The sequence below is a fragment of the Impatiens glandulifera genome, chromosome 1 (genome assembly GCF_907164915.1).
Source record: "Impatiens glandulifera chromosome 1, dImpGla2.1, whole genome shotgun sequence".
Classification (NCBI taxonomy): domain Eukaryota; kingdom Viridiplantae; phylum Streptophyta; class Magnoliopsida; order Ericales; family Balsaminaceae; genus Impatiens; species Impatiens glandulifera.
The window spans coordinates 55,544,694-55,560,194 of record NC_061862.1 but is presented as its reverse complement, the minus strand read 5'-3'; the positions used below and the strand labels follow the sequence as shown (position 1 = coordinate 55,560,194).

General features: G+C 29.2%; 1 protein-coding gene across 1 annotated transcript; it reads left to right on the top strand.

Annotated features, from left to right (window-relative positions):
* Positions 1-7,794: 7,794 nt before the first annotated feature.
* Positions 7,795-10,164, top strand: LOC124922093 (uncharacterized ENTR1 family protein-like). Its single transcript, XM_047462819.1, has 5 exons — positions 7,795-8,240; positions 9,471-9,497; positions 9,584-9,646; positions 9,713-9,781; positions 9,862-10,164. The coding sequence occupies exons 1-5, from the start codon at positions 7,845-7,847 to the stop codon at positions 9,964-9,966; spliced, it is 660 nt and encodes a 219-aa protein (XP_047318775.1). The 5' UTR covers positions 7,795-7,844; the 3' UTR covers positions 9,967-10,164.
* Positions 10,165-15,501: the final 5,337 nt, after the last annotated feature.

Sequence of the window (15,501 nt, the reverse complement as noted above, 5' to 3'; positions counted from 1 at the left end):
CGATAACATTCAATTGAATTGAATTGCAGAAGAGAGAAGTGTGAGAGAGAAAGATTGAACCAACTTTATTTATTTTTATATATTTTTTTAAAAGTAATAAAAGAGAGAATTAATAAATAAAATAATAAAGTATATATATATATTATATTTTTTTAGAATAATAAAAGGAATAATGAATAAATCAATTCAAATATTATTCAAACAATTTGTTGATGAGTGAATATTTAAAGAGGAGTGATAGAGTGAGGGAATTTAGTGAGGGAATTTGGTGAGGGAATGACGTGGCATCACCTTCATTCATTGGATTGTTCATTGGTTGGAAAATGTAAAAGTGGTAAGAAAGAGAGAAAAGAGAGAAATTATTTGATTTTTTCACCGAATAAGATTATGCAACGTCATTCCCTCACCAAATTTCATCACCAAATTCCCTCACCTAATCATTTCTCATATTCAAAATGGAAAAAAAAAATGCATTTCTTTTAATTTTACCTTCTTTGTAATAACTATTTATTAATAAATAAAGAGATAATTTTAGAGTGTGTACACTAACATTTTGTGTTATTTTAATAATTCAAATTACTCAAATGTTATTTAACTTATTCTTTGGATTACATTATTTATAATTTTTCAACAAATTATTAAAATAAATTTTATTTTAAATTATTAATTTTTATTTTATTAATATGATTTTAAGTGTTTTTATCGAATATATCCCTAACTCTTTAAAAATAATCATTAATCATTTAATTTGTAAATTAAAAATATTAATATTTTATAGCATCTCACTAATAAAAGAATGATATAGATCTTTAATATTTCAAACACTAGGACTAAGTTTCACAATAAAGTCAATTTCATTATTCTTCTAACTTGTTTAATTAATAAAGGACATGACAATTTGAAAATTTACAAATAACTAATAGAAAATCACTCTTACAACTTGTTTTATATTGGTTTTAAAAAAGTTGACATTTTTCTAATCTTCGACCACGAGAGTTAACCCTAGGAGGCCACATTAGGAAGTTAACCACAAGGTAAGGCATTTGCATAGGGTTCCTTTTAAAGGGTCCTAAAATTTTCAAAGTTTTAAAAAATATAGTATTATTAATTATTTAATTAATAAATAAATATATATTATAAATCAATTAATATATTTATGTATATATTTTAAAAATAAAGATCACGATAGTAAACATTTTTAGAACAGATGATTGATGTGGAGGGTTGAGTATGACTCGTTAAATAAAAATAAAATTCAAAAATAATATTTCTCTCTTTTTTTATTAATATTTTTTACTTTTTTTCTTTTCATTAATCATTTTTAGTTGTCCATTAATTTATTAATATATATTTTATTAGTTCTTATTTATTTATATATATATATATATTTTTAGAGTAATAATAAAAATTTAATTAAATTAATCAAATAATAAAATATATAAATATACATATTTTAAAATATATATTATATTTTTTTAAGTAGTAAAAATAAATCTAAATCAAAATCAAATAAAACATTATTAAAACAATTTGTTGAGATTATGTTTTGAGAAGGAAAATTAAAAATAATAATAAAAAAATTATTTCTTTCAATTTTACCATTTTTGTTATAACTATTTATTATCTAGCTACATATTGAATACTAACACAATAGGATAGATTGAAATTGTTTTAAGATGAATTAAAAAAATTTGATATCTTACACTGTTTTAATAGTAAAACAAGAATGAACTTTGATATTTAAAGTAGAGACTAAATTTTGCCATGTCTCCGTTTTCATGTAGTATCATTTTCTTTAAGTTTGTGGATCACAATATTTTTTGTTTGTTTGCATGGGACCTCTAATTCTCAGGATTGGTCCTACTCCTTCCCGACAAAACAAACAACGAACCTTCTAAAAAGTCAAGTTTTTGAAGGTACTAAATTTGATTAATGGGCGTTGATATGTTTCAACGGCATGCCAAGCAGTGATTATGCGTCCCCAAGTTTGGAAACCAGCTCGCCCAAAGATGTGAGAAATTATAAATTAATTGGAAGAGATGGAAGAAAAAGATGTGTAAGGAAAAGATATATATATTTAGGATGTGGGGGAGAATATGGGGAGAATTACGTTTGATATAAAAAAAATATCAGGGTAGCAAATAAATAAAAATAAAATAAAGTCATGTTACGTCGGTTTAAATTTAAAATAACAAACTATTTGATAGTTCAAGTTCCGAATAACTCAACTAAATGTTCGAGTCCTATTTGATAAGAACAACCTTAGTTTCGAACTCAAATAATGATTGGGTCGTTATTTTTGTTCCATATTTTTATAATTATTTCTTTGTAATTCTTTTTTTTTTTTTAATTTTCTTCTAATTAAGTTGGTAACTTATTTCTACACATTTTTTTCTTTCTAAACAACAAATATATATAAAATTTGAAATTGTTCAAGTTGACTTTCTACCTTGTGTGACATATGTTATGGTTTGACATGAAACCTTGATATTTTCACCAACAATCGGACAAAAACATTGTGCATCATTTCCCTGAATGTTAGCTTGGTTCAATTTTTATTGTCTTTGAACTTAAAAAAGTTTGACTTTGATTCATTTTGAAGCAACTATATTTTTGCTCAATTTTCTCTATTAAATCATGAATATAAATATTTTTAGATATTTCTTATACCTAACATCTGATATTTGGTTTAGTCATATGATTTTTCATCAGTTTTTTTTTTTTTTGTGCGTAGATTGTTACTCCACTACAAAAAAAAAGGTGAATTGTAACCCTACGATTTTCCATTTAAATTGCATTAAAAAATCATTTTGCAACTTCTATAGTAATATTATATATATTTACCACTAATTTTGCAATTGTGCAGAAATCGAATGGTATTATGAAGTTGCAATCTTTACTACTCTAATTGCAACTCTATTGGTATTTTCTTTAGTAACTAGGTATTAACAAACTTTGTTCCAACATTTTGAGTTTTATTATATTCAGAAAATATTTTTGGTATTAATTTCCAAGTCATTAAATATAGCAACTTGTTTTATAATTTATTTGTGCATAGTATACTGTAACTTAAAAGATAAAGCTTCTATCAAATTTTTCACCTTTTTTCCTATATATATTACCAACATAATTATCAATAAATTTCATCCATACCATTAAAAAATCTCTGATTTTAAAGAAGTTCATCATATTAATCCGAAAAAAAAAAAGGAACAAATAATAGATAAAATGCTTCCGGATACAAATATCAGGCTAATTACACATAAAAAATGGATTGTTTTATTATTGCACATCATAAAAGGACAATATAATTGTAAATGAACAAGAGATGGAAAATAATAAACAAGTATCTAATTTCAAAGCTTTAGTTTTGGTACACCACCTAGCTAAGCATTTGTTCTAAGCATTTATCTTCAGATTAGAACGATTTCTTCTCATACGACAAAAGCCAGTAGATTCTACCTTAACTTATGCAACTCCAGTATGGACCTATAACAAAAACTAGCTAGTTTATCTTGAAATGAATTAAAAAAAAAAAAAAAAATTGACCTTTTAAGTTTTTACCTTTTACCCTCAAGGGTAATGAATGAATGCATTGGTTTTCACCCTGTAAATGCATTGGCCATAAATTTTCACAGATGTACTTTAAAGATGCCATATGGTATGGATTCATAAATGTCAATTACATGCTTGGGAATTTTCTCCATCATAAAACTTACCCGTCGATGAATTTTAATAACAAATAGTTAATTCATTTTTAAATATAAATATAAATTTCTTTTATACACAAATATTTAATTCATTAGTTGATTTATATTAAAGTCTTCATTAATAAACAAGTATATTTTAATTACTAAAACTCAAAAATAAATCATCATAGGTAGTTGTTTTTTTCTTACTAAAAATAAAATGAATATATATATATTTTTATTTCTTCCTTTTTTCATGAAGGTTTCTCCTTAAGATAAAATTTCATCAATTTATGACCCCTAATACAATTTATTTGTGAAATAAAATGATGTCTTCTACAATCAATTCAAATAAAAATAAGATATCTTTTTTTACGATTACATCATAACAATACATTCACCTATATATCTTATAAGTCATACTATCATTAATTCTCACTTTTAAATAATTTAAAGTGTTTTGAGTGAAAATTAAACTCGTGACTTCATTTAAATACTTATTTGTGTCACTTAAACTATATAAAGAGTAATTTATTTTATATTATAAATGACAATGCTTAATAAGCACTTTCAATCATTAATTTTCATGTTATATTCTTATTATTGAATTTATATATATTTAGTTATTGTGTTACTTCTCTCAAATATTAGGTCAATGTGTATGAAAGATAATCCAAAATCCATACACATATAAAAAATTAATGCTTATAAATTATGTTAACATTATCTCATTCAAAATAACATAAATAAATTTTAACTAATTTCATGATATTATACTTATACGATTAGAAGGATTTTTAAAAAATAGATCATAATCTCGTATATATCATACTCTCGTTTCAATTGTTTTATTTCTTAAAAAGAAAATTATTTTGTCTCTTACATTAATTAACACACAAAATCTCAAATTTTTAATTTAAATCATACAAATCTATACTAAAGTTTACTATTACCTTATTTAATTTTTAATATTCTTATTAATATTATAACTTATTATTAAATACATTTTAATTTTTATATGTATATTTTCACAATTAAATTATTATTTATATATAACAATTATGATCATTTTAATTATATTTAATTTCTCATTTTTTATATTTTTATATTTGTAAAATTTTAAATGTTATATTAAGTTATATTTATATTATACAATTAATAACTTTTTTATATTATCAAAATTTTCTGTTAATAAATAATAGTATTCTTGATTATTTTTAAATAAACATGTCAAAATCAACTCATTCATTCGAATTAAGATAAATAATTGAGAAGGTTAAAAATTAGTTAGAAGTGTAGCAAAAAAGGAGTAGAAGTGTAGCAAGACTCATGGCATTACTTAAACTCAAATATTAATATAATCTCGAATAAATAATAATCATAACTTCCATAGTTTAGAAAACATAATCATATCTTAATTACTTTCCCACCATATAGTTAATAATTATTTTTTTATTATAATACTTATATTCTTTAAAGAAATTATCTAAATATTTCTCTTTTTTCATAATTTAAAAAATAGCAAAATTCTTTGATTAACCACCCTTAATTAATTATTCAAATAACTGGATTTTGGACGCACTTAACTAAGAGTAAGTTTGATTATAAATCGGTTTGGATGTTTAGTTTAATTAAGAAGGTAAGCATTTTGATTTTGTTTGGATGGTTTGTACATCAAAATGAACCTTGGTTCTTTTATATATATATATATATATTTTAATTTTTTTTAATTGATCAAACTAATTTTATAACTGAACAAATCAGTCTAATAAATCAAAACGACCCTTAAATATATATAGAAAAATGGATAGAAATTATAAATATATTATTATATTATTAAAATTAAATTATTATAATATATTTATTATTTAATGTATTAATAATAATTAAAATTTTAAAATAATTTAAAATTTCAAAATAAATTAATTAATAAAAGTAATATCGAAAAAAAAATTAGAGACTCACATTTCTATTCATATAATTTATTTTTTTATATTTATATTTTAATTCATATTATTTAAGTTAATACTTTATTTTAATATTTTAATTTTAATTATATATATTATATATAACATTAAATAATTAATTAATTGAAAGAGAATTTAAATAGATTTAGAGAAAATGTTAAGGTAAAGTTGAGTACGTAGGCACGTGACTAATTGTGTTTATGTCGTTTTGTATATATACGTGTGCTCGTGCTGTGTATGTGTTGACTCGTGACCGTGTTACAATCGTATAAATTTATTATTGTATCGTGATTGTGTCGTCTCGTATTTGTATCGTGTCCAACTCAGGATCGGACTTCGGAGTGAGACAATATCATATCATGTCGTTATGTAAATATCGGGTTGTATTATATCGATGTGTATTAATCCAGCACATTGTCAAACTCTATCCATAACTGTGCCAAGCTCTGTCCATAACTGTGGGTTTTTTTTAGTTCTCCTTTGATCCTTACAAAAAAATTAATATTTATTAAATTAGAGCTTGTATGATCTCGAGTTATTTGAATATTGTAAAAACAATTTAATATTTAATCATGAATTAAATTAGGTCAACTATCCACTAAAAAACCGTGTTTCAAGAATAAAAATATATTTGAAGAATTAAATAAAAAGAATATTAATATTCCAAATAACTGAAGGAGTTGGGCCTAATAAATCAGTCTCACATCATGACGTGGCGCGGAGCAATACCTGAAGGCATTAAGTGCTTGTTTGATCTTTAATTTTTATTTTTTTTATCAGGATTTTTTTGAAAATTTTTTTTTTATCACAATTTTTAGTATTATGGAAAAAAATTCCCTTAAATTTTATAACTTTACATTAGTTTTTGAATAATTTTAGTATTTTAAAATTAAAGATGATAATGGAACGGTTTGAGACGGAGAATATATTTACTTCCCGTCACATTTTTACTTCGAAGATTATTTTAATACCATTTTCATCCCATTCGGTGTTGGAAATCCCGCGAGACACCGTTTATATCGTATTCTAAAAAATAAATAAAATTTATATATAATAAAATTTATAATTTTTTTTAATCTAATATTTATTGTAATATATAAAAAAGTTATATTATTATAAATAAAATAAACTTAAAACTCTTATAAAATATATAATGAATGAATAAATATACTGATAATTTTATATATTTAATTATGTTTCTAGTGTTATAATCGGGCGTTTCGGGGTGGGGGACATAAATGCAATCTCTGTCTCATCCCCGGTCAACTACCGGTCAAACCAGGGAAAAACCGCCACAAACGGGGTAATTTGATTCAATTACCGCATGATGATTTTAAATTGTCGTTCTTACTCAAAATTATTACCAATCATCATTTTCTTTTCTCTTTTCGAATTATTCTAATAACCTCTACTGAACATGTCCTAAGAACTTGTTTGTTTGAGTTAATTTAATAACTAAAATAAATGAAGAGGAGTGATAAATGGAGGGAATTTGGTGAGGGAATGATGTGACAACACCTTCATGATTGGAAAATGTAAAAGTGGGAGAAAAGAGAGAAAAGAGAGAAATTATTTGATTTTTTCAGCGAATAAGATTATGTCATGTCATTCCCTCACCAAATTCCCTCACAAAATTCCCTCACCTAATCATTTCTCATAAATGAACGCATTTCATTTTTATCATTTATCAAATCACTTAATTTATTAACTAAAATACTAAAATATTTTATATTTTAAATTATTAATTCTTATTTTACTTATATATATATATATATATATATATCGATACCATTAAATTTTTTTACTTATTATTTTTTTCTCTCTAAAATTTTCAAATAACCCAATTTGAATGAGGTTTAAGATTTTATCCACTTACCCCGAATAACACCACTAGACGAATAATAGGATTCCCTATTATAGTGCCACGTCATCGACAATCGGGTATGTTTAAAAGTATAGCGCGTGGACTCGAGAGAAAAAGTTGAAAGAAAGAAAGAGGGGGTTTATTAGGGTCGTCGCCACGTCAGATAAGTGGGACCCATATAGCGGAAGATGGATCACTCCCTCCCTATAAGCCAACATTATTATATTTATATACTTTTTATCCGTCCCCATTTTCTTCGCCACCATTCTTCTCTCATAACTTTTCCCTTTCTCTCTCTCTAGAAAACCAACCGGCCACCACCCAATGACCCGTGACGACGACAAAGACGATTGGGTCCAGGTGGCCATGGAAAACGACGCCCTTGTGGTTGAGTTTCTAATCCAGCTCCACCAAGCCTCGCCGCCGCGGCCGCCGCCGACCAAAACAGACTCTCTTCCACTCGAATGGTCTGTCAGACAGCCACGGTCAAAGTCTCTCTCACTCAACTCCAACTCCAACATTAATAATAATAATAATAATAATATTAAGAATAAGAATCTACCGGCGCCGCCTCCGCCGCCGACAAGATCCAGCCCGACCACTCCTCTGTCATGGAGTACTGGCGGCGCCACCGCTACCTCACAAAGCGGCTCTGAATCCAGTAGACGACCATCTCCTCCGATGATGACGATGAAGTGCCCCGATGCACCGCGATCTAAGGTTATTATTATTATTATTAATTTACTACCTACTTCCTCTTAATTTTACTTCCTCTTAATTTGTGTTTTTTTTTTTCATCTATCTTCTTCTTTTACCGTAATACCCTAGATTCCTATCCTATCCTCCCAACCCCATTTTTTTTTATAATAAAAAACGGATGAAGCAATTTTCTCATTAATGCTTACCATCTATATTATTATTATTATTATTATTATTATTATTATTGACTTGAATAAATGATCAAAAGTATTTTGGATGAGAAAAAAAAGAAAAATGAAAAAAAAAAATGGGTGACTTTACTTCAACGCATTTGGTGGTACGTACGAAAGAAGCCCACTCCTCACGCTTCTCTTTCAACTCACCAGCCAAAACCCATTTATTGTCTGTCAACGTGGCACACCCAACTATTGACAAAAAGACCAAACTACCCTTATAATCTTAAACACAACCAACTGCTGCTCCCACGCTCATGTTTTATAAATTGGTTGAGATTGAGAAGAAGGGTATTTTCGGACTTTGTTTATTTCAAATGATTACACGTAAACGAATAAATAGACACGGTAAAAAAAGAAGAAGGTGGGAGTGGGGTGGGGTGGAGGGTTTAAAATGATTGCACCCATTTCTCGTTGTTTGTTGTTTGCATCTGATTTATTATTATTATTTTAATTTACCTCTAAATTTTCTAATAAATATTTATATATTATTTATTTTCATATTCATGACTCATAACATGCCACTTTGCATACAACAACTCATGCTAGCTAGAAAACCTAGGCGCCGCACCACACTCTTTAGGCTTGTTTGGATTAAGATTTTATTTTAACTATGAAACTCATGTTTTGTTTTCATCTAGTTCTAGTAGGTGGAAGATTTATTTTGACAACATTGTAAAGATCAATGGTGGGTTGTTCCTAACTTAATTAAACAAGATTCGAAAAATAGATTTCAAACTAGCTAAGACCTAGCTACATATATATTATAATATCATCCATCCATCCCCTTTTAATGCTTTTATATGGTTAAAAAGGGAATGTGTTATCAATTTGGTTTGACCTTTTTTATTTGTTGTTGGGTGACAGCAATGTTATTCTAGCTTTACCTTGGTACAAGAACATTGACTGGATAGTCAAACTAGCAAGTTGTTCATGCATGCGATGAGAGTTGACAAACTGCTTTAATTTGAAAAAATATTTTTAATATTTTTTGTTGTTGTTGTTGATGACATGGCAGGTTTTGAAGAGGCCGAGAAAGAAAAAAGTATGGAGATTTGTGGTTTAGTGACATTATTATTGAAATATTGTATGTTAAAAGTAACAATAATAATTAATTATTAATGGTTACAGACTCTGGCTGACCTTAAAGAGGAGGAGATGTTGCTTATGAATGAAAAGAGACATTTGAAGAAAGTGAGTTTCCCTTTAATAATTCTTCCCTTTTGACATTTTGATTCTAATCACTCGATAATACTTTAGGAATTGGAAGCGTTACGCCTCAATATAGAGAACCAGAGAGCAATCAACCAGAATTTTAAGAGACTTAAGGTAAAATCATCATTTTTTTATGTGTTTCAACTATAATGTGTTCGAATCGGCATATTTTTATATTTGAATTTTCCATGCAGATTGATAAGCTAGCAGCAGCTTCTGATGTTGGAGAAGGGGTTTCCTATCTGAAGAACGGGTTTTCTTTACCTGATCTAAATATAGTTTACGAAGAGGATCTCTAGTTTCGGGTTAGGTTGAGATACATGGGAGAAACCGAACCCTAACCCTAAACCCGAGAGGGTCTAACATAGGCTTTTTTAGTTGTAACTAGCTATATTATTTATTTTGTTTTTACATGAGAAGGCAGGGAAGATTTTAACCTACATATATGATAAGATGCATATTTGTTATATTGGTCTATTCACATTCCCAACTCTTATTCCTACTGTTGTAATATTTTTTTTTTCATTACAACTATATGAACATTTCTAACCTCATTAATTATTTATGTTGGTCTTAACAAACATACCTGCATAACGGAAAACACATAATCAAATAGTCTAAAAAACAAAAAACAAAACAACATTATACCATACTAATATACCATACTAATAGGAGGTTAAAATCTCGAATTAACTTTTAAAATTTTACGATTTTACGATTTCATATAAGGTTAACGAATCTGATTTTAAGGAACTCTTAAATAGGTAAATTCTTACGATTTTAAATTTAAGTTAATAAAATTTTACAATTTTACGAGTTTATAAATAATTTCGATTTTACGATTCTATACGATTTTACTTTTAAAAATACAAATTTATATTTAAAAATTAAAAAATAAAGTTATTATTTATTTAAATTAATTAATTAATATAATTAATTTTGTAAGTATAATTTTTTTATAATGTTATTTACTTATTATTATTTTTTAATTAATTTTATATTAAAAAATATAATTTCTTAAAATTGACTAATTATAAAAATTTTATTATAATAATAATATATAACTATTATTTTTTCAAATTAAACTATTACGATTTCATGTAAACTCTAGATTTTACGAATTTAAAACTGGCTAACGATTCTACGTAAACGCTCGATTTTGACAGTCTTGATTGTTAGTGCATCACTCAATGAATACTCATACAAATAGCGATATTGTAGAGGGTGTTTGATTATTCCAAAATGTAGTTTGATCTATGCACCCAACATGGTTGTACACTTTAAATTATCCATCATTATTAAAAAAAAGTCGTTTTCAAATAGGAAACTTATCAGGCAAGATCTTAAATGAAAACCAAATTGATGAAAATGACAAGTGTGGCTTCACATGGATAGATGGGGTACTAAGCTCTTGTCATACACCATGGGAAGTTGCCTTTTATTTTATTTTTTATATAATTTAATTTTAGTCATATTGGCATTTGCGCACGCCTAAACAAAAACGGGCTAGAAGCATCATTGATGCTTTAATAATTTCAGCCTATAATGCTCCATGCTATCTTCAGACCAAACATATATATATATATATTCACTCTATTTGTCATTACTAAATCAATAATGCAAACTATATAAATATTTGTAGCTTTTCTTATAAGACATTTAAGAATTTATGTGCCTATATTGAGTAATGGGATGAATTCATATGATATGATCATTTGAAAAATATATACCTACTACCTAGCTAGGAATGGGTTTCGAGCACTCTAGATGATTATGTATAGGAATCTTAATAGATTTTTGTTTGAAAAGATTATGTGGGTTTGAATTGATTTTAAATATGATATATATTGTGGTGGTGTGTATGTGTTAGAAACTATTCCAACTAAAAAAATTTGATCATTGTTCAGAAAGACACTGTAACATTTATGTTGGACCAAGGAATGTTGACATATAGGGATAAAACATGAAAATAATGATAATAAATAGATAGCTGCATTTTTCAGAACACTAGTTCCGCTTCTCCTTCAGGGGTGTGATTAATCCCCGTGGGTTAAGCACATAATCCGTAAATACATTTAACCAATTAATCAGGCGAACGGAACTTGACGTCTAATGGGGTCGAAGCCTCGAACCCTGGACCGACCGCTATGAGGCTAGGATTATCCATGTCTTGATGGTAGTTTATTCACTTTTTTTAGAGTTTAAATTACTATATAAAACATACTTTATACTTATAATAATCTCGAGAATCTGAATAATTCATTTCGGTTTATATTTTCTTCTTCTTCTACATTTTTTAAAAATTTGCATTAAAGTGATGGAGATGATCTAAAGAATTAAATGTCGTCAAATATCACAACCAGGAGATGTGAGACATGTGACCTTCAAGAAAGATTTGTTTTGGATGTATTGATAGAACAAGATTGGATGTTTTATAGATATTATAGTAACACTATTATGTTGTATAAAAATGTCCTTTTTAATGTATTTTTGTAAGTTCTAACTTTTAGATGGAATATTGGTATCCAATACCCAAATATCTTATCAAATTCAACCATGAGTAGTGATTTGAACCACCTTAGATGAATTATATATAAGACTACTCATAGTTAAATTACTTTGATAGGTCAAATCACTCTTCATAGTTTTACATCTCTATTAATTAACATGAATTTGATCAAACTTTTACGATTTTTCTTTATTGTAAAGATCATCCTAATAAAATGATAAAAAAAAAATACCTAATGATTTACACAAACAATTAAAAATACAAGCATAAAAAAAATGTGAAACTCAGTGAGCTACGGGAATCCACGTCGAACATACATAATCCAAATTTCAAAATGCAATGTTATCTTCCTCGAGAAGTTCCACAATACATCCGGCCGAGAACACAGATAATGACCACACTTATATACTCTTGAGACATTCTTGGGTGAATATCCTCATTTTTAGGTGGTTCCATTATTCATTATGTTCCTTAAACATTACACATTTACCCCCATGTGAAGGGTTCTTTGTTTGATATGTTGCTATTTTACATGTGTCATTGTGAGACCATTCTCAGGACCAGGTTTCTGTATATTCACATTATCACGTTCACCCCTGATAACATACTTCAGAATAATATTTAATATATTTATGGCTGAACAAACCAACTGAGACTCTCTGCAATTAGCGACTCTGAGCAATTAGAATTTCGGACTTTTTTTTAAAACCTTAAAGTTTGAGCTTTTTATTGTTAAAATTATACAAAAATAAGTTTTATCTTAATAATTTTAAATGTCACTAATGTATTATATATCTACGTTACATTTATAAATAAATAAATCCAATCTAATCTAAGAAACTAAAATAATGGATGAATCAAGGAGAATAATGATTAATAAGATAGGGAAATTTGAGCAAATGACCCCAAAAGGGGGCTAAATGCGTACGGTGCGAGCCACTAATTTTTATAGCGCTGGTGACCCCCAAACAATTTTCTGCCGAAAATACCCCCGTTGCGTCACGCACCTTCCGGTTGCGTGACGCACCTGAGGGCATTGTGAAAAGTCCACAATGCCCTTACTATATAATAAAAAAAATGTTAGTTCTCTTCACTCTTTCTTTCTTCTTCTCTTTCTTCACTTTCCTTCTCCTCCTTCTCTCTAAAAAAGACAATCACCGACCGACGAAGACGACGGCGGAATCCATTTCTCTTCCTTCACAATGTCTCTTTCTGCTGCTACGGGTATTCTTCTCCTTCTTTATTTCTCTTTCCACGCTTTGTTTGTTAGGGTATAGTGATTAGGGAATGAGTAGGTGGAATACCACCGTCGCGGCGGAAAACCGGGTGCGTAACGCAGTTGCGTCACGTAGTTGCGTAACGTAGTTGCGTCACGCAGTTGCGTCACGTAGTTGCGTTACGCAGATGCGTAACGCACCCCAGACACTTTACTTGCATTTCATTGTTACGGTGTCTCTCGATTGATACTATCATTTTTTCAATTGCAGCTGAAGTATTTGCTGACGTATTTGTTATGTACAATGGAGAGTGGCAAATTGCAGCCAATGGTACCAGGTCTTTCTTTGCACAATCATGCAAAACCATGGATATACCCCAATGTACTACATTTGCTGAATTAGTTGATACAATCTATGAGACGATTAACGTGCAAAAGTCTGCATATGATTTAGTGATTAAAGTCATGTATGATCCTTCTGCAAAACTTCCCCCTGTTGTTATTGAGGGAGATAAAGATGTGGGCATGTATTTATCACGGTTGATATCGGGTCGAAGTTCGTCATCTTCGTCACCACTTTGTGTCTCATTAGTAGAGAAGTACCCAAGTCAAGATACTACACTACCAATCATTACTCAAAAAACTATACCCGGCGTTGTTTCTCGAGTTGTTTCTCAACAGATTTTATTTGAAAGTGAAAATGAAGGAGGAGGAGAAGAAGATGAACGGGCTCATCATGAACTGATTAATCATGAACGCGTTATTGACTTTAATTATGAACGGGTTAGTGATTTCCAAGCTACTACTAGTCCTGCATCAGCAGTTGCACGCACGCCGCACCGGTCAATACCTACACCAATGGGTACACCATCTAGTGCAAGAGCGTCAATGGGTACACCATCTAGTGCAAGAGAGTCAATGGGTACACCATCTAGTGCAAGAGCGTCAATGGGTACACCATCTAGTGCAAGACCATCAATGGGTACACCATCGACAGACCCTACAGACGTATCACCGACAGACGTATCACCGACAGACCCTTCATTTGCATTGGCGTTAACTAGTGAAACCGTATTGGAAGTCGGTACGTTATTTGATACTAAAAAAGAACTTCAACTAACGCTATATAAATATGCGATGACTTATCATTTTGAATTCAAAGTGAAAAAGTCTCGAAAACATCTTTGGTATGTGAAATGTATGGATGAGACATGCAAGTGGAGCTTACGTGCTGTGAAAGGTAAGTTTTCCGAGATGTTTGAGATTCGGAAATTCAATCGACAACACTCATGCTCAGTTTTGTCGAGGCCGGAAAAAAAATGCAAACACCGGCATGGGTTATTGGGCAGTGCATGAAGGGTAAGTACATGGACCATCACCATAACCACTTGCCTAAAAAAATAATTGAAGACATGCAGTCATCTTATGGGATGTTTTTGACTTATAATAAGGCTTGGAGGGCAAGGGAAACGGCTTTAACGGCGGTGCGAGGAACGGTAGAGGATTCCTATGGAAAATTGCCTTCATACCTATATATGTTGGAGAAGAATAATCTGGGTACCATAACAGATATTCAGACAGACGAGCACGGCCACTTCAAGTATATGTTCATGTCTCTAGGCCTCTCAATTAGGGGTTTCAAAGCCTTCTGTCGTCCCGTATTGTGTGTTGATGCAAGTTTTCTCAAGCACAAGGTGGGAGGTCAACTATTGGTGGCTGTTGCATTGGATGCCAATGAGCAACTGTATCCTGTTGCATTCGGCGTTGTTGATTCAGAGAATAATAACTCGTGGACTTATTTTATGCAAAAACTTATAGAAGCAATTGGATTAGTTGATGATCTCGTCTTCGTATCCGATAGACACCCAAGCATAGCCAATGCCTTGTGTGCTATTTTTCCAGAAGCAGACCACGGTGCGTGCACATATCACATAAAGATGAATATTAATGCCAAATTCAAAACTGATAATTGTCATGTCGAGTTTGATTTAGCTTCTCGTGCGTACACTATCCCCCAATTTAATCAGTTTTTTGACAAGATCAGGGTTAAAGATCATAGGATTGCTGCCTATTTGGAAGAGATTGGGTTTCAAAGATGGAGTAGAGCAT